The sequence below is a fragment of the Halictus rubicundus genome, chromosome 9 (assembly GCF_050948215.1).
Source record: "Halictus rubicundus isolate RS-2024b chromosome 9, iyHalRubi1_principal, whole genome shotgun sequence".
NCBI classification, from domain to species: domain Eukaryota; kingdom Metazoa; phylum Arthropoda; class Insecta; order Hymenoptera; family Halictidae; genus Halictus; species Halictus rubicundus.
Window position 1 is genome coordinate 8,655,790 of NC_135157.1, and position 20,664 is coordinate 8,676,453.

The window sequence follows — 20,664 nt, forward strand, 5'->3', positions numbered from 1 at the left end:
AAAAGCTATGTCGAAACTACTAATGCTCAGGAACGCAGCCGTTTATTAAGAATGAGCAATTCTTATCGACCCCACTCGCAATCTTACACGTCCTCGCAGAGTCACTGTGTTCGTTCCGCCAATTCTCTATGTACGATGCACGTGTACATGCACGTCTCGCACACTGGTAAACGTGTGTTTTTGTACGTGTGAATCCCATGGGGTGGGTGCGTATCGGATAGAACCTGCACGAATTCTATCGCAACGATATTTAATAATATCTACTCACGACGAGCCCGTATACCTTATTTACAATGTCCATATAAACATATACACTGCGCTTTACCGCCTTAAACCTATTATCGATATACGAAGTTGAAGAAGGTAGAAAGTACTATTTTGTACCTTAGGTTCTGAGGGATAAAAAATAAAATCGGACGTGTACAGAACGATTCTGACCGGACCGTCGACGTGAACGTTCACGCAGTAGCCTCTGCGTACCTCTGTAGACTTCCACAAAAATCAAACGTACATTTCGCAATAATCCTGATCGATCTCGGTCAACGAACTCATCGATTTCAAAACCATTCGCATGCAGATAACCATGATAATTTCGAAATGAGCTGAGCGTATGAACTGCATGTATAAGTAATCGGGTTTCGATTTGGAAGGGGGGCTACACGTCGACGTCAACGGTCCTGGCAACGAAAGATCGGATTTAAAAAGTAAACCGTAAAAGGAGAAAAGAAAATGTGGGATCTAGGAGACCGAGGGGGGAATGGGGGAGGAGTTTAAAACAAACTAATGCTGGCCTGTGTGCGAAGATCAATCCTTCGTGGTCTCCGACGCGGAGAGGAAACATCGTTACGTGGTTGGTCGCTCGACATATTGAACTCGTTTAACAGAAATCGTTGATATCCGTCCCTACGAGCGAACGCGAGTAGTAGCTCCTAACTGGCTACACCGACGTAACTTAATATATATATATATATGTATATATTTAACAGGGAATCCTTAATCGAGCCTTAACCGCTAAATAAATCTTACAATTGGACTGAGTGATAAATTATTATCGACTGTACAACGCCGTAGTCTTTTTCTTCTTCTCCTCCATTGTTTTATTTATTTTTTTGTTTGTCTGTTTGTTTTTTGCTAGTTCAATCTTCCCATTTCGTCGTTTCTTGCCGTTCCCGGGATATCGCAGCGTCCGAATCGCGTCTGCTTCGTTTTCGTTTTTGGACCACGTGAATATGTGTTTCCACCTCGTTTATTTTTTTCCTTTTCATTAGTATTTTCTCTTATTCTCTGTTCATTACAAAATATACTTCCTCCTGTCGATCGCGATCAGCGGTCTAGTGGGATCTCGAGGAAGATGACATGTGTATCGGTGTGCAAGCGCTTCTGCACGGCTTTCTTTTCTTTTTTTTTTTTCCTTTTTAGAATACGGGACAACTCAACGAACAGGATAGGAGTACACCGGGAACACTTTCCGCGAAGTGTCCGTGTCATCAAATCATTCCAAGTCCGACCGGGCCCGTGGGCCTTTGCCAGGAGAATAAGTAGGAAGTTACTGGCAAGAAATTAGACGAGATAGAACTCTATTCGTTCGCCGCGAGATCGTCTTACAAACATTTCAACAAGCACCTCGGATTTTTGCGTAGAGCGATGCAACCGGAAGTAGACGGATTTAACGTCGAAATAATCATTTAACATTAGACTGCAGATGTTTCTCCATAGACATATCTCAAGAAAGTAAGATCAAATAAATCATTCTTTCGGTGGTAATAGACAAAATCAATGAAAACGGTATTAAATTCTATTGAACTTTGTGTTTTAGTGATTTTTAAAATTTTTACAAGCCATAAATTCATAAAACTCCACTGTCTATTTATAATTTATGCTCGTAGATTACACTCACAATCTACTCTTTCTTTTAATTTGTACGTCCACAAGCATTATGTCGATTTTGATTAATTTCAATCACTAGAGTGCGGTTTCGATGCCTTCATAACAACAATCCACACAATCTAAGAATACCGTTCCATTACTCGTGACTTATGAAAATTATTTAGAGAAGAAGTACGTTCCTTAAATTCCTGTTTCGTGCAACTGATATTAGAACAATTTCAATTTTATACGTAAATCCGCTGATCACCAACCGAAAATTCCATGCAGAACGAATTCCGCGAAGCGTTTCAGTAGACATTATAGCGAATGATCCAACAAAATTGTGTTCTACAGTTTTCATTCACTTTGGGGCGTAGAATCACCTGCTCTTCGGCCACATCGCTCATCGCGTGACGTTCTGCCTCGCACGGAGTACACAATTTCGGAATTTCCGGGTATTCCTAGAACTTCTACGTGCTTACGTGCAAATTTGGTTTTAATTTACATACGATTTCGATCGATTGTAGAACGGGTCGTACGGACGAATAGAATCCGATCGGGTCTGAGATTAGCACCGTGCATTTTCACAAATCACATTGTCGCACCGATACGTTCCACAGCCGAGTTTCTTACTACTCGAAGGAAGGTAAAACGAAAGAAAGCTTGTCTCCTATAGGTCTCGCGAGAGATACAGCGTTCATTAATCACATGAACCTTAATAAGTACCAAGTGCCTAATATAAGGTCAAGAATTCGAGATACCCTGAACTACCCACGTAACAGGTAGAGGAACTCTGACGCGAGTTCGCCGTATACTTTTTCTTTTTTCTCGTTTTCTTCTTCATCATCGTCATATCGTCATCGTCTTCTCCTTCTTCTTCTTCTTCTTCTTCTTCGCTTAATTGAGAACGTCAAATAAATATCGATGCCATACGGCCAAGGATTCGTCGGCTCGGACGTGGATGCGAAGCAGGAGAATGCGAATGGCAAGTAGGTATCTATACACAGGACATATCTTACATAGAATAAGATAAAATTAGTTCAAGGTTTTTAGACCGTAGTCGCGACAGCCTGGAACATCCTATTTGTTTCGTTGACGAGAGTGGCACAAGCATCTGCAACAAACTGTAAAAACACGCGTTCAGTGATTTTGATCTCTCGCAAAATATTCCACAAATTGCGCCACCGTTTTAAAAACCGGCTTTTTTTTCTTCCAGTTACGAATAAAATATATCTCGAATTTCATATAAATACGATCTCGGGTAAAAATAAATATAAACAACAAATGAACGAAAATGGGGAAAAAATGAAAATATGTTTAAATTATTAATTGTTTAAACGGCAGCGTAATTTGTGGTTCGGGCAGCGCAGGGCTTCTATTGGAATACGACTATTTTATTTTATAAAGGTAAAATGAGGTAAAGGTATAGAGGTAAAATGAAAATAATCTTCTCTCGGTTACCGTAAAAATGGCGTAACTTTTCAAAGACCAATTAACACTCCAACTTTTTACTTCTCAGCTCATAATCACCGTTTCCCTACTCTTTCAGAACTGCTACTCTAAATCGGAAGAAACTGCATTATCTCCCATCATCATTAAGCTACAAAATCCTCGAAACTACAGTCCCCCGGTCTTCCCGTAGTAGCGGGAACCGCGCTCACTAATTCATTGTTTCTATTAAATTATATTCGCCGCTTCGGGGAACTTTAGCCCCCTCGGTTTTAAGTCAATTTTCTTTTTTATCAACTTCCGTGGTACGATAAAACGGTTGCGGCAACTTCTACAGGGATCGTAAAGAAATGGAACGCGTAACTTTTTTAACGTCGCCGTTCCATCGATTAAAAGATCGTCGGAATGGCAATATCCATCTTAGAGAAAAAGCCGCGAAAATTATAAAACTATGCGCCGTCTGGAAATTTTCTACAATTGTTACGCGAACGGTATTCTTAAAAAAACCGATACCGAAAAATTCATGAACAAATTTAGCTTCTAGAATTTTATATTACATATCTTACTTAATTTTTACGATAGCAAGAAATGTTGAATGTAATTCATATAATTTCAGCGTGGATTGCCCGACTACCATTTTTGCGTTAACCAGTCCAATGATAAAATTGTTATCTTTACAGCTTCAATTTCAACGAACTGAGGAATAGTCTCTCTTGGTCCATGAAAATCGCCTTTCCCGTTAATTTCGCGTATTTGAGTGCGGCTCGATATTGTCCATTGAGGGGTAGCGTGAGGAGTTAGGCGTGCGAACTCACCGAGTCAACGATGGAACAATATCGCTATCTGGCGACGGGATCGGCCAGACTTTACGTGTTGTTGTACAGCTGATGGTGAGCCGGATGCTGACTCGGATGTGGATGTTGCAGGGAGTGTTGATGCTGGTGTTGATGGGGGTGCGGATGGGAGTGCTGATGCTGCAGGGTCGGATGTCTCGCGTTGAATCTCACGCTGCCGGCCAGCGAGCTTCCTCTGCCATGGGTGCCAACCACGCTGGGCGTGTCGGACAGCTCGTCGTCTTCGGCTCCGAGGCTTCGGAACCTGACGAACCCGTCCTCGGCGACCAGCATCGTCGATCCCGTGGTCGGCGTCTGCTCGTGCATCCCCTGCACGGGCGTATGCCGGCCCCGGCTCTCGGAACTCCTCAACGTCTGTATCCCATTGCCGTGTCGGTTTAACGAGCCGCGACCTTCGTGCGGGAAATGGCCCATGGTGCCTGACTTGCGAATGGAATGTCTCTCGAAGGTACCTGCGACAATGACGATGCTTAGCATACCGTTCCACCTTTGTGCCTCGCGAAACAACTGGACGATCTTCCTTGTTTCGTTTTTCCCTCGTCCACCTAGACGGCTCACTCTCTCGTTTTCAGGCTAATTTCAATTACTCCGGAATAATTGCTACACTCTCCTAAAGAGTCTAGAGACCGCCTAGCCTACAGTCTATGCTAACAAGGGAATACCGACTACAACGGACTATTTCCCTGCACGGTTTTGAAGCAGCAAAATACTGGCCGTAAAGAAGGTAACTGAGATGACTAGGAAAATGATTAGGCGAAACAGGAAATAGAAGAAACGTCGCATGAATTTAACGTAACATTTTGCACATTCGAATAATTGAATCTTTCATAGTCGATGGACCGAATTATGGAAACGATAATATTTTTGGATTAATAACCGGTTAAGTATCGTTGTCGATTAACGATTTAATTACTGTAAAACGTCTCGGGGCAATACCAGGCCGATCTGCAGGTTCAAAGATGACGAGAAACGCTTATTTCGCGGTTCTCAATATTGTTACCCAGATAGCCAGCATTTCAAGCACCTCTCAAAACACGAGAAAGTAGAACGACACATTGTTCCATGCGACCTAATTTGACGCTCTACGTTCTGCGATCAAACGATTCAAGTATTTGAATATCTCTGTTCAAACATCTTGCCCGCGTAATTCCGCCCTGACCCATGCAAAAACACATAACGGCGTTTGCTTTCCCTTATGCTCATAGAAGTAATCGATTCGACGTGGAATTGATAAGGTGTCTATATTCGACCAGACTTTGCGACGTTAGAACTTTCTCGTGCGAGCTAGCTAGATTATATCGCTGGTTCGATTTTTCAACCGTCTTTCGAACTTCATTGTTTAATCATATTTTAATTTACCGCTCTGCAACTAGTGGTAGAAGAAGAATGATTCTGTGTGACGAAGTTAGTCGACGTGTGCTTTAACTGTAAATTTCACTTAGAGTGCTGGGAGAGACAATGTGTAATGTGTACACTGACATAATTGAGAATAGACAAAATTTTATTTCAACCCCTTACCGTATATCATATATATCAGCCGTGTGATGAAGATTTCAAATAAAATCTACATATGAATGCTTAAAATGATTAAAGTAATGTAAATAGATGTAAAAATGATTGAGAAGTTCTAATCGTTGAAGAAAATCCACCCTCGGTGGACTTAAGGGTAAGCAAACTGTGTACTATAATACACAGTACTGGTACTATAGTCGACATATTAGTGACATAGGCTCACACGTCTGGTCACTAAAGGTGCAAGCAAATAATATAGCTGTGTAAGTATCGAAGGCTCAGCGCACGTATTTTTATTTGAAATCTGGTTAAGATCCGATTCTCCAAGAAAAATATTGTTAATGTTTCAGAAACTCTTGGTCCTCAACGGGTCAGAAACTCTATCGGTTTCAGTGCTCGTCATTAATCAGAGCTGGAGTATGGGAAACGTAATGTGTGACGTGTCAGATCGAGAAGTTAAATTTTCTATTTCCGACTCTTTTTCGCAAGAGCCCCACCCTTCCGTCACCGGGGTGTATGCACACAGTCCGCCGAGGAATTCCATATCGCGATACCACAAGGACTATAGAGAGCCGTCTAGGAGGAGAGGTTGATTTAGGTCGGTTGGGTCGATACCTGATATGTTCAAATGCTCGGGTAGCGTGTTCAGCGGGAAGCTATCGTCGTAAACCTGTTTCCCGGTTCTCATCGTGTAATTCTGGATCGCCTGGTTGGTGCTGCAGATAGCCGGATAGAGCACGTCGTCCATGTTCTCCGTGGACGTGGAGCTGCCGCACGGGAACAGTGCGAACCCGGAGTGGACGGTGTGCTGTTGCAGCTGCTTCTCCCTGAGGGGATACTGCGACAGGCTGGCGACCCAGGCTAGGAGTCCGCAAACAGCCAGCTCGAGGAGTCTGACAGAGAACTGCCAGCCCCACCAGAGCCAGGGATAGGACTGGGGTCGTTCTTGAACGTTGCCGAAGATGCCGTACAGTTGCACGAATCCCATCAGTATGAAGAACAGTGCGGTGGCGATGCTGGTGGTGATGGCGGTGCTCAAGGCCACGGTGGTGGGATCGGCGCCAACAATGTGATTGGCCCCGGCAGCTTTGTTGCTGGCCACGTGGATCTGCGAGCGCACCACTCGGTAGACATACATGTAGCCTAGGCCCAGTGTGACGCAGACGATGATGTAGATGCACTGGCAGATCAACGGCAGGATCTTCGCCTCGTCCTGGTAGCCCAGCACGTGCGTGGACACGTGCAACGAGACGCAGAGGACGATGTGCACCGTGGAGGAAAACACTAGTGCAGCCGGCGAAAGGAACTTATTGTTCAATGGCGGCGCCTCCGAGCAACGGGCCAGGTAGAGCACCAGGGTGGCAAACGCGGTGGACAGCAAAGGCGCGGGCAGGTACATCAGCACCCGGGACAGGGGCTCTGGCAGCGAGTGGCCTAGGTTGTACGCGTCGTAGAAAAGATGGAAGCACCTCAGGGTGCAAACGGTGGTGAGCAGCAGGTGGACCGTGAGGAAGTAGGACTGGGTGAGCAGGTTCGTCGCCTCGTTGAAGCGAACGATCTTGTAGATCGAGTAGAGGGCCATCAGGGTGAACATGATCGCCGCAACGTAGACATGCAGGGACCAGGCTATCCGCCACGTGGACTCCAACGGATGCGGGTCGACCTGTGGCACGTTGCGGTCGTTGTCCTCGTTGGGCCTCTTCGGGGCCGGGGCTGGTGGCTGCGGCTGAGGGTACGGTAGCCTCTCGGTGTCGATGATCTCGATGTTCTCCGTCTTGTAACCGTTCTCGTTCCTGAGCCCGTGGTAGCCGTCGTCGTCGTGCCGCCTCGTGTTCGGCAGGTTGAAGATCGTAGGCTGGGTCACGGACCTTGACGAGTCCAGCGTGCTGGACGGCCTGGCGGTCGTACTGGCCGCGGTGGTCATCTTCTCGGTGGTGGGCATCACGGGCGCGTTCTGCGCCGGGCTCTTCGTGGGCAACGGCTTCAGCAGGATCTCCGGGATGTCCTGCTTCCGGCCGTTGCTGCCCGACAGTATCCTGGATATACTAGGATAGTGAAGCGTAGGCACGAACTCGTTGGTGTTGTTCCTCCTGTCCAGCTCGCTGGACTCCGCCAGGTTCTGCTCCTTGCTGGGCGTGTTCAGCGGTTTGTTTCTGGAGTGGGAGTGTCGTTCTGGGATCTGGGTAGGACCTTGAAGATCCGGAGGCCTGATGGGTATCCTCTCGTGAGCCGGCGTGCCGCTTGGCGGTGGCACCGGCCTCTTCGGGCCCGAATGGCCGTCGTGGTTCGTTCCTCTTAAAGTAGGCTTGTCTGCGAACGGGTGCAGATAATCTGGCGGTAGAGGAGGGGTGAAAAGGGCTCGGGACGGGGGTGCGTAGGAGGGTAGCTCGCGGAACACCGGGGACACCGTCGCCCTAGGAACAGGATACCTTATAGGCGGCATCGACGGGCTGGCCGTCGTCGTGGTGGTGGTCGTGGTGGTCAAGGACGAGGGCACCGTCGACAGGGTGGTGCTGGCCGACACCTGGGCATCGTAGGCGGGCACGCTGCGCTTCGTGGTCGCCGAGCTATGCGCCACTTTGCTGAATATCGCTGCTAGCTTCTTCTCGAGCGCGGTGTTGTCCAGATTGAAGATGGGACTGTTAGGCCCGCCGTCGCCGCTCGCGGTGCAAACGGTCGGGCGGCACGCCGTCATCAGCAGCACCGTGGCCAGGATGACGATCGGACGCATCGTCGGGGTCATGATGACGCTCGGCAGTAGAAGCTGGACCACGACGGAGAATCGTTCGACTCAGCCGGGCATCGGTTCATTCCATAACCGATGGCGGAGAAAGCGAGCACCTCGGTTGGTTCGCGAACTATCGCGGCGGAGAGTATTCTAATTGACGTAAGGACACTTGTGGGGACCTGTCGAATACCTTTCACGAACGAATCCCGGGAATTAAGCTTCTTCTTCTTCTTCTTCTTCTTCTCCTTCCCCGCTGGGTAACAGCCTCTCGAATCTCTTCGCCCCGGATATCGGAGGAGTCAGATATTACATTCCTAAAAGGTAACCGTTTAGTCTACGTTGTTCCTGTTGGATCCCTGTTGCTGGCCGGTTCCGCTTATCATCGGCATCTGTTGCATTTCCCTTCGGCAGCGGAACCGCGTTATCACTGGCCTGATATCTTTGGTCGATTCCCTTCGGGTCGGTCCTCGACCCGCTCGAATTCCCGTCGAACGATCCGGATTCCGGCGTGTGTCTATCCCGAGGTTGGCCGCGGCCGATGTCTATCTACATTTTCCGGGGAATCTCCGGGTAGCAGCGAACAAGTCCGCCGATGTAGACGTCTGATCTACAACCCGATTCTCTTCGCTGCTCTCGGCGGCCGTTCCAGGACACGACACGGCACAGAGCGGCGCGGCGCGGAGCGGCACGGCGATTGGTTTCGGTTCTGTTTCCCTCGGACGAAAGAACTATTTCCGGCTCGGCTGGCGTACGTCCATTATATCATCGGGATTCAATAAACCGAGGATTACTTCGCCGGCGTAACAGCGTTACCGGCTACCTTATCCCCCTGGCAGACTCGATTTAAAACCTATCTACTTTCACGGACGACGAAACATCGGCGTGGTGCTTGTTGCTGGCCGAGCTTAATCCGATATCATCATTGCTCGAAGCCATCCCAGATTCGCGGGAGCCTCGGGCGAAACCTGAATTCCTGAGGGTACATTTAATGTCTGGAATCAGTCTGAAGTAGTTCCTTCTGGATGGGATGCCTCCGCGGTTACACCGCGTCCATTCATTTCAACCGGAGAACGTGTGCTCGGCTCCCACTTCACAGCCTCTCTCTCCTCTTCTATTCTCTCTCTTTCTCCTTCCTCTTCTTCCTCTTCTTCTTCTTCTTCCTTCTATCCTTCTTCTTCTCCCACTTCGCTTTCGCCTCCGCTTCTCGCAGACCTCCTCGCCCAACGCCCCGTAACACGGTCACCGGAACACCTGTGAAAAATGTTTCTTGTTAATTCCTTGGTTGTCCCGCCAGGTGATCGGTCGAAGAACAACGACACGAACGATCGAGGAAATTGTGCGCACGAGAGGAGGGGCAAGCACGGGACACGTTGGATTGATGAATCGGGACTCGAAGACTGATCCCTCGGTTGACAGTCCGACTGCCACGCCGATTGAGCCGTCAGAGATTGCCGGGATTGTTGTCTCGACCGTCTCGAATAACGAATACGCGCGAAACGCTCTTTTCTTTCATGACAATGGAAATTTATCGCGCCGCCTCACTGCTTCAGCTTGACCACACACGAGCCTCTCCAACATGCAAACGTGATGTAAAAAGAGATAACGCTTCAAATTAGCGCGAAAGTCAATGTTTCTAAATGGTTTAACACGGTGTTTTCTATTTAAGGAATCATCGCGTTGAAGACCCATTCTTATTATCGAAGTGTAACCCCCTTTTGCTCTACAATATTTCAAAGCTATATCTCGAACGGAGAGCCGCAGCAGTTAGTACTGTTGATGCCGCGGAATTAATCTTGCCTTATTCGAATTACCATTTGCAACTTGAATAATAATCTTTTTAAGCAGATCGATAACACGGTTGAGCTCCGCGGGTTTTCTTCCGGATGAAGCTCAAAGAACGAGAGCCAGTTCGCGAAATAAATTCCATTTTCTCTGCGTTGGTGGAATATAAAAATGTTATTATATTATACGAAAGATACTTGTTTCTATCCGGCGAGTCGCTGTCGTCCCAAGTAAATATGTGTACGATAACTGGAGAGAAATAACCGGGGAATTCTAGATAGAGAGTGCGAGTCTAAGCTGGTCGAACTATTGATTTCCTTAAAAATGTGCATTGAATTTGTCAGGAAGTATATAGAGGAAAATATAGGACCGATGCGTATCGAAAGTATCGCATAATGGTCTAACAAATCCAGCTATAGCAAAGTACAAAGACTTTAATGGACGTTGAATGCAACAGCGGCGTTTTTAACGGTAATAAAATGCAACAACACCTGGCGAGATTAATTACGCCAGCAAAATGTTTAAACACCCGTCGTGAACATGTGTTTTATGCGCGTTATGTATGATGGCGGAATGACTCCATCCTTCAACCTCAAAGAGTTAACAAGCGGAAATATGGTGGCACCTATATCATAACTTTTATTTGGCTGTTTTTAGAGGTATGCTTTTGGCAATGTTACCATTTCGTTCTCCAATATCCGCCATTTTGGAAAACAAATGTCCAGAAGAATTAAACTAATTTTCGCAGATATATAGGTGTAACTAAGTGTTACTTGTTACCGATGTACGTTTGTTAGCTATTAGTTAATAAGATATGTCGGATTCAAAGTTCATTTTTATTAAAAATTGTAAGTTTATGTCTCTGACAATGTTCACTCCAGTTCTCTAGCATTCTCCATTTTGGAAAAGAAAACTGAAGAAGACTGGAACTAATTTATTTAAAATAAAATATAGTCAATGTTCGCTCCAGTTCTCCGGCATTCTCCATCTTGGAAAAGAAAACTGAAGAAGACTAATTTATTGAAAATAAAATGTAGTCAATTGTTTTCCGCGAATCGTATCTCCAATACCCGTTCAATATAGCGTTCTCCAATATCCGCCATCTTGGAAAAGAAGAACGAACAAGATTTCTTTAAAGAAATACGACGATTTGTTAATTATAAGGGTATGCCTCCTATCAATTAATAGAAAATATTGTTCGTGTTTTCTTCGCGTATGGTGCATGAATTTGTATAATTTGAAGAATTTCTAAAATGATCAAAAGCTCGGTCCGCAGTCGCGTTAATTGAATTTCCCGCTGTTCGTTGAATCTGAAATAAGGAGGACAGGAAAAATCGGTTTGAAATGTAGAAACGTGTTCATTTTCGAGTCATCGGGCGACAATAAAGGATTTCATCGGCGAATAGAGGATTATCGGCGGCAGTGAATAAACGGGTCATAGAGCGCAGAAATTAAAGATCGGAAACCAGCTTTTAGAATGGGGCCGCGGGAAATGTAGGTCCCATTCAAGCGACGCTTCCACCGAGTATAAGGGACATAATAAGATAAGACACGTAAAGCCAATACGAAATAAGAAGCCGGGGAAGTCCCACTTAAGGGGTTAGCGTCGCGCCAACCACCGGAGAAAGATACGACACCTCCAGGACCTTATTGAAAATAGTCCGCCTTAGATATTTCCCTGAATATTATAAAATCCATAAAATTTTAATACTCTAAATCGCGCGCTCGATTTTCCTCGAACTTTCTGCAGCGTCCCGTATTATCGCCGCGCAGTTGCGTCGCTGTTATACGACTTCGTTTAAAATCTAGATCAGACCCGACAAGAAATTTGCAAATTATTGAATGGCCCGAAAAACCATTGTCTAGGGACGGTCCTGGGGCTAAGCCGGGATAAGCCCGGCCCTTATAACATCGCTATATTTGCCTCTATTTTTGCGCGTTTAAATATTCCTTTATCTCGCCTTTGTTCTTCCGAGGCGTAGTAACAATCTTATTCTTACATTATTGCAACGTTCTCATATATTTTTCACAACGAAGGATTTTTCCCTTACGAAAATGAAGGGGTTTATATTTCCTTTAATTAAATCTGTCGTCAGCAGAAATATTCAAACGTTTGGAAATTGTAATATAATTATAATTAACCCCTTCCCTTAAAACGCCGTTCCACGTTACATTGATTTCGGAGCAATCTAAATTATTTTATTCAAAAATCTCAATCATAGAAATAATATGTTTTAATCTGAAATCTTGGAATTAAATTGAGAGCAAAGTGGTTAATATTAGATCTACAGACCACAGAAACGGACTATTTTACGTTACCTTATAATCAATGATCACGATTCTTGTTCAAGGAAACTTTGTTCAGTAATTGCCACCGAACGTTTCAAATCTCGAGAACAGTAAATTGAAAAGTTTGGAGCCGGCCATTTCGACGGGTCATGGTATAGTTCCAGTGCGAAACACTCGAACACTTTTCTTGATTGCAGATCAATTAATATATTTCGACAGCTCGGTGGTATTGTTATTATGGCAGAGCATTGTTCGACTGTCTGGCGGATGCAGTCCTCTCGGGGACGGGTTGCGTGGTGTCACGACATCCGGCGGGGGTGGTGGATATTGAAAAAAAAAAAAAATGTAATTTAACGTGAACAATCGATCGTAAATTGAGACACACGGCAGGTCGGCCGCGCGATGGTTGTATTAAATTTCGGGGATTCGAGTTACACGGAAGCCGTTCGAAGAGCAGGCAGAGCCACCGTACAACAGGAAATTGTCGGACCGTGTAAAAGGGAATAATGCGAGGACGAGTCCGGGGTACCCGGACGATGATTGCCAGTAATCATCGATCTTCAATTATACCAAGTCGCGTATCACCAGACGGATTTAATACAAATGTGATTTTCATTTCCCGGAATTATCATCGCGGGCGATATTACCTCCCGAGGTCACCGAGAAAATCGCGGGGAGAGGTGAACAACGCGAGTGTATAACGCGGGATTTAAGCTGGTAATCGATGATTAGCGTGGCGCGCGGATTATACACGATCACGTGTAAGCACGGGAAATCAGTATCGCAATAAACAATGCGACTAGGGGGGGCTCTGCCGCCGCGACAACAGATCCCAACGAGCTCTTGTTCCCCAGCGTTCCGCGCGCGCGTAAAAGTGCTCGTTTATTTTCGCCAACGAAGAATTATGCATTTTTAACACGATCTTCGCGAGCGATTGCGCAGAAAATTCGTCGTAACTGCACATAAATTGCGACGCAATTGCAGAGGAAATAGGTTTTACAGTGACCAAACGCAGATCGTTTATTTTTCACAACCGAGAGAGAATTATAAAATTCGTTTCGCTAAAAACCAATGGGATTATTTCTACACTACTCTCTGACATTTTTAACATTTTTAACCGTCATAGGTACGCGCCTAAAAAATTCAAACAGAAAAGATTGTCAGTTAATATTGTCAGCTGTTTTCGTTTCGCGCTTGAATATTTTAGTCAAATGCCATGAACTATGATGCAATCGTAGAGTAGGATAAAAGATTTTATCCAAAACATGAAATTTATGAACTCGGTACACCCGAGCGGAGCACGAGGGTCGGGAGAAATTTATCTTCGGCAGAAGAATAAACGTTGTGCGAAACGTAAGATGACAAGAATAAACAGGGTGTTTACGAGCTTTTCCCAATACACAATATTTAATGCAAACACGATGGCGTCGTAAAAACATTTACGCTGCAGTAATATTAGCCCTCGTATAAAGAATGTGGGTCATTTCGATCCAGCCCGGCTACCGTCGTATTTATTTATTTACTCGTTTATTTCTACGTTTATGGATGCAGTTCGTTAACAATACCGATAAATATTTTACGCATTATTGTTCCTCGAAAGTTGCCCCCAATAGGTACGCTATCATCTTACGATCGGCGGTCATAAAAATTCCACGAAATCGCAACAAACACTAAAAAAATCGGATTTATTACAGCGATCATTACTAGACAGCGGATGTTTATTCAAAATAAAAATTTTCCACCTGAATTGCAAAAAACTGGAGTGAAAATCGTATAGCAGTATTTTGAAATTCTTCTAATATTTTTTTAAATTCATAAAATCCGCTGTCTAATTACTACACTGCGGCGTTCGTTAATTATTCAACTGTGCGAAAACAGCGAAAGAATAAAGAGTGAATTTCTACTTGATCTTTTTTGGAATCTCGCTTTTAAAGACTGGAAATTGCATCCGCGTGATTGCCCTAAGTCATAAATAAGTCGTTCGACGCGCAAGTGGTGCAAGTCAATTTACAACGTTGATTATTTGTTTGTGCGCGGAGAGAAATACTGCTTGATTTATAGGCTGCTTTCTCAATTTTTTTTTAGCTCATTCCAGAGCCGTTATATTAACCTCTTCAGGGACGAATTTTGCTAAAATAAAAATGAAAGTCTTTCTCGTTGAGAGATTATGTTGTTCTCCAACAAATTTTTATCTTCCTTCACGCAGGATTCTAATCTAAAAAGAAAGTAAACGTATATGCCAGAATCGCTGAAGAGATCTTGAAGATCTTGATCTCTAGTCTATGCAATTGTTTATTAGAGCCTTTAGTACACTGTGTGCGACTGATTTGCGTCCGCGGATAATTCGAATTATTTTGTTTAGAAGCTCAGGATGAATTTAGTTGTCGAATAACAAGAGATTGCATCCTCTGTTGAAAATGACAGGAACGGAGTGGTATATTTAGTTCAGTTTCTCATGCATTTACAATCTAACCGGTGATTCGGCAGAACGGAGCCGGATGAAAATAGGCACGCGAGGAACGTTCTTGTGTTTCGTGGAAACGAATCTCAAACGATGTCAACAAATAAACTGTTCCCAGAACCGTTCGCACTCTTCGCCTCCATATTCTGCAAAGTTTATGGAGATCTTGTCAGCCATTTCTCGAGGACGAAGCTCGAGGGGAGGAAAAGTTCCCCAGATCAGTTTAAATACCAGATTCGTATCGTCACCTGTTGATTATGTTTTGACAGGGCAAAGGACCGACAAGAACCCGGCTCCTGAAATAGCTGTTCCTTCGAAACAAAGCATCTCAAAACCGTCGCTGACATAACCGCAAGAAAAACGAGTATTTTCGTTCGTCCATCGAGACATGATAATCCAGCACATAGCTATTTATCTTCCCCACGATTCAATTTGAAATCGAATAAGGGAACGAAAATAATCGAGGGGAATGCGCTGCGGCCATTATACCTGGCCGCAATTATAGAAAGGCGATCATATAACATTCTAATGAACGATTGCTGTGACCAATTAATATTTTTCCGGCCGTGTATCCCGACTTCTTAACCCTCCGAATGCTATGCCGGAGTCATTCGTGACCTGTAGCGGTGAAATAAGAAAATCGCCTCTTCTTCTTCTTCATCCGAAACACGACGAAAGCCGGTCCCGAGCCATCGCCTTATATCGAAAGAAAACCGTGGTGATAGGCGTGGGTCAGAAATGACTCCGGCATAGAGATCGCAGGAGTCCGAGGGTCGAGTGCGTATCTACGTTGTTGTCTCAGTCGAATGTCTTCTCGAGATTTATATGTTTTAGTTTCGCAAACATTTGAGAACGAGAACACGATTGTTTTTACACTGCGAACGGTCCCCGTGCGATTTATTTCGCGTAACAATTGCAGCTATGCAGCGAAACTATGCAGCGCGAAGACACCCGGCAAACATTTGCGAAAATATTTTTTCGTGCGACAGGCGCGATCATTGAATTTGGAGATCGGATCGGTGTCTTTCGGCCTGTCGTCGCTCGCGTCGTTCAGACACGCGCGAAATGACAGTCGATTTCGCGAACGGTATTTTTTTTTAAATATTGGAGGGCGCTCTGCGAGCAGAGAACGCTGCTGCGCACCGGTTCTATTAAAAAAAAAAAAGAAAAAACAAATTCACGATCCATCGGAGAGGACGCGGAAAAACGAGCAGGTGCAATTGTGTTTTCGATGCTTTGTTCAACTTTGTCGCCGTGCGACAGATTTTCGTTTTTTGTAACGGAAAACAGAATTAGCACGCCGCTGAACAGTGCCGTTTGATAGAGCGGAGATTGCCCGGTTCGCTGACGAAGCAGCTCAGATCCATTTCTTTCGTCTTTTTTGTTTTTTTTATTTTTTACGGCGAAAATCAAGAAGAAATGGGACTGATGAATTAATCGCTCGAAGGTTATATAAGTTCTTTATAGCGACGTAATTGGCGCGTAATTAGCTCATTGATTCTCGGCTGAAAATCGTTACGACTGGTACGTGGATCGGGAATGCTGTTATTAAAAACCATTAAGGTCCGCCGTTGGGTCATTGATAATAAAAACCGTCGCGCGACCGGTGGGCCAATTAGCCCAAAATTAAAATCTCACGGGCCCACGGGGATTCTTTTTAATCGAATTCGTACCGGTTACACCGGCCAACAAATTGTAACTTTTTTCGACGACGAGATCTGCGTTATCGCTTTTTCCGACGGCCTCCGAGGGAAAAAGACCCTCGCTGCCGCTGTGGCGCAGTTACATTTTTCCTGGGACCCTTCATTTGGAAAATAAATTGGAAACGTGCGATAAAACGAAGCGTGGAACGCGCCTTGCTCTCTTCAACGCACATCGGAAAGTGGCTCGCGAAGGCCCTTCAAAACAGTATAATTTTTTTTAAATCGGATCAAACGATCCGATTTTATTTTAGCAATCAGCTCACCAAATAAAGTACGAAACAGATTTTCAAAGGCACTTCTTAAAACATTTTTATTTGAGCCCGTAATGAAAATTTAAAATACGCGTTTTCTGGATCTACGTTAGTTATACACATGCAGAACATTTCATCGAAAGAATGCGCGTTCATACAAAAATTAATAATACGCTGGTTCGTATAATAGAGGCTCGACTAAGTGTCTTCGCAGATTCGCGATAAGGTAGAGCGACCACGTTACCGACAAAAATAGGCGAAAAATGGTTTTACGTGCCTCAACTTTTCGTCCTTATATGAGAATATTTTGTCGCTGGAAAAGGACTCATTCGAAAGAGGAAGGTTCAATCTAGCGCGCGCTGGTCATCAGCTGCCGAGATCATGCAGATATTTGGTAATATAAGCGATAGAAGTAGGCCAAAAATTAACGATGTGCATGCCGTGGAATCCAAGCATTTTTATGCCATTGGATGAGTTTACTGGATGAAATCGAGAGCACCGCGCGCTAGAAAATATCTCCAGTTACAAATTGAGCTATATTTTCTCTTGATTCTCTGCGAAATAAAGCCAAAAACTTGAAGCACGTCTCTGGCGTCAGAATTCATAATATCGACAATACAGAGCAAAAATTGTGACAAGTTGGATCAAGACCAAGACGGATCTTAAGTCTGCGTCTGAAGACTCTGAGAAAGTCACGTGACTATCCCGGAGCCATAATGGGTTCGCGTAAACGAGATTCCGGCGTGCGAATATCGGTTTACAAAATAACCGAAAGTATTCGGAATTGCAGCATTGAGTAAACGGGGCCGTAATTGAATCTTATCGGTTCAACAGTTATTCAAAAACTTCCGCGGCGGCTGGGGGGAGGGGGCGGGAAAGGGTTCAATTTGAAACAGGAAACTCGAGAATATTCAGATATTGGAATTCGATGTAATTTTGTCTTGCACAGCGTGGCAAAAGCCCGGGCGCGAACCGAACTATACCGAGTGATGGTGAAAACGGTATATATCTACGTACGTAACGTTTCAATCAGAGCTACACGTGACTCACGGCTACACACGGGAATCCGTGTGTTACCACCTCGCCTTACATTATGGAAGAACCGACTGACGTCGGGTGTTCCGTTGTAACGCGAAATTCGTTAAACTTTTACCCATTACTTTACCCCCGTGCCGCGCCGAGTACCCACCATGTTCGGGTGGCCGAGAGAGTAAATTTCGAATTCACCGGTGTACACCGGTGAATTCGCGGAAGCGCAAAAAATTTAATTAAAATTTACCGGAGGTGGAAATAAAGTTAAACGATTTCACTCAAGCCGGACCAACCCCTCGTCCGTCCCTTCCGCCGTCTCCCCCCTTAGTTTAACGCGAGAATAAAATTGAACTTTCCGCGCGATTCGAATGCCGTTTCGACGAAGCATTGTAGCGCCGACTGACTATTAGTTCTCGTGAATGCGAGAAATTAATAGCTTAACGACCTCTGTAGACCCCTGCGCCTCTCCCCCCCCTCCCTCCTCACCCCGTAAGCTCGAATACAACAAACGTCACGAACAAGCATAATAACGATCACCTCGATGATTCCCCCGGAAACTTTAATTAAAATTCAACGCGTTCGTTCTTTCTGTTATCCCGGGACGGAAATTTGTGTTGTGCCGAAGCCGCCTTTATAATGTGCGACCACGTTGAACTGCAACGATCTATTACGTTCCTAATATTTTTTAACTGTACAACAATATCTCTTTGCATATTCGAGATCAAAATTATATCCTACAAAGACTCCATTCCTTGGTGCGAATTTTGATAAAACTTTGCCGATATCCCACGATTCTTTTACGTAACCTTTGCCAGCATCTTCGATACGGACCTTACGCCTTTATGACAGAAATGGATAAATGTAGTTTAAAATAGTAAAACCATTACAAGAATTTAAAAACTATTATATTCTTTCAATTGATTTCGTAGCGAATTAGATGAAAAGATTTTATTTTGCATAAAGATTATTTGTTTAATCCCCAGTCTGGTGGAACCTCGATTTCCCGAAGCAAGCAGAAGAACGTCGGAAAGACGTGAACGTTTTCAATTTTAAATCCGCGGTGCGTAGAACAAACGTGTTCTCTTCTTCCGTCTGAATAAGAATCTAAAATAATCAAGCAGGTTCTATCGTCCCGGAGAAAAATCGGCGTTTCGCCGGCTGGTCGGTGCGCGGAGGTAAATAATTCGCAAACAAGGCCAGCCGGGTAGCCTACGTGCGCAGCGGCGTCGCAGCCCCGTCCGACAAATGCAGAGGTAATTGTTTGTCTTATCGCCGTGAACAGCAGGTTGATTCTTTAGGGGACGCGCGTGGATAAGCGTCTGGCTTCGTTAGCGGGTCCGCAAGCTTATCGGTCGCGATTTAGCAGTTAGTTGGTTTAGCTAGGCAAACACATGCGGCGTTCGTTAGTTTGCGCATCTGCGCCTGCTGCCTCTCCCTTCTTTGATCCGTCTTCGTCCCTCTTTGTCTCGACAGAGCGGTGTCGATCGTTCCGGTTCGCGTGACCAAAATTGTTGGTTCTGCTAACACGAGCTAACGCACACAGGCGCGCGCGCCGGCGTCTACGAAAACTGCGAGAGGGAAGAATCAAAATCGAATTAATTCACAGGCCAGGGATCCCATGCATAATGATACGCGAATGATAGGCGGCCCGATTTGGTCACGCTTCGGACTCGCAAGCGTGTTTCGAAAACGATTCTTGCCCCGGAGCGGAGTGTGGTTTGTGGAAGCGGAGATGAGCCGCGATTCAACGGTTCTTCGAAAGGAAACGAGAGCCTGTTAATTGTTTGCTGGGGAGGATCGGCTCCTCCGACAGAGGGTTCTCGGTATCCACACCCTAGTTTACCCCGGATAAATGCTTTCTTTTCCCCGAATGTCAATAATCAATTTTTTTTCCAACCCGTGTCCGAGCACATCCGAGTCGGACGTTTCCGACCAGTAATTTCTGACGCAGTTAATTAATCCTTGAACTACGTATCTCTTGCAAGTCTCTTTTGTTCTTTGGAATAGATAAAAAAAATGTTACGCAACTCCGACAGGGTTAGGTCATGCATCATTGTACGCCCCCTGTGATGGGTCACGGAACAACGTAACGAACAGGGTAATTTCGTCGAAGCGTAGCCGGAGACTATCGACAGCAATTTTTGATCCAGTTAATTAAAAATCGCATGACGGAGGAGCACCAACGAGCACATCTCTTGCGCAGGTGCTTTTGAAGTAGTGTTCCCCTTTTGTGCTGTTTAGAGTAGATGAGAAAATGTTACGCAACTTCGACAGTGTTAAAGGGTGCAATAATAAATGAACAATGTAACGGACGGGGTAATTTCGTCGCAGCGTAACGGGGACTATCGACAGCGATTTTTGACGCAGTTAATTAAAAATCGTACAAAGCAGTACTCGAGAGAATACATATATTGGACGGGTTCTTTTGAAGTTCTTCTGTTCTTTTTCAGTCTGTCGGAAAATGTTACATAATCCATCCAGTTCTCAAAGAACGAAAATTGGAACGGGGAAAGACTCCAAAACTTCGGAAGCGTTAATATAAAATCATTTCGAAACTGAAATTAATATTGGAGTAATATAAAATTCACTAGAACCGATGAAAAATTGTCTTCGAAACAAGTTCGCCCAGCAATGACTTAGAAGTCAAAGTTTCGTAACCCTCATACGTCCCTTATTTTGTCAGCTTAAATTGCCTTCTGGTATTAAGTCGACATTAACCCTTTGCACTCGAGTGGTG

At 44.9% G+C, this 20,664-nt stretch overlaps 1 protein-coding gene across 2 annotated transcripts in view; it reads right to left on the reverse strand.

The window, feature by feature from the left end:
* Window positions 1-2,720: 2,720 nt before the first annotated feature.
* LOC143357530 (uncharacterized) overlaps window positions 2,721-20,664 on the reverse strand; it is a 247,368-nt gene continuing 229,424 nt past the window's right edge. For both annotated transcript variants that reach the window (XM_076794089.1, XM_076794090.1), the window contains 3 exons: window positions 6,297-9,660; window positions 4,131-4,621; window positions 2,721-2,990 (listed from right to left, as the gene is read on the reverse strand). In XM_076794089.1, the coding sequence (XP_076650204.1) occupies window positions 4,182-4,621; window positions 6,297-8,424 (2,568 nt within the window). In that variant the 5' untranslated portion in view covers window positions 8,425-9,660 and the 3' untranslated portion in view covers window positions 2,721-2,990; window positions 4,131-4,181. The remainder of the gene's footprint in view (window positions 2,991-4,130; window positions 4,622-6,296; window positions 9,661-20,664) is intronic.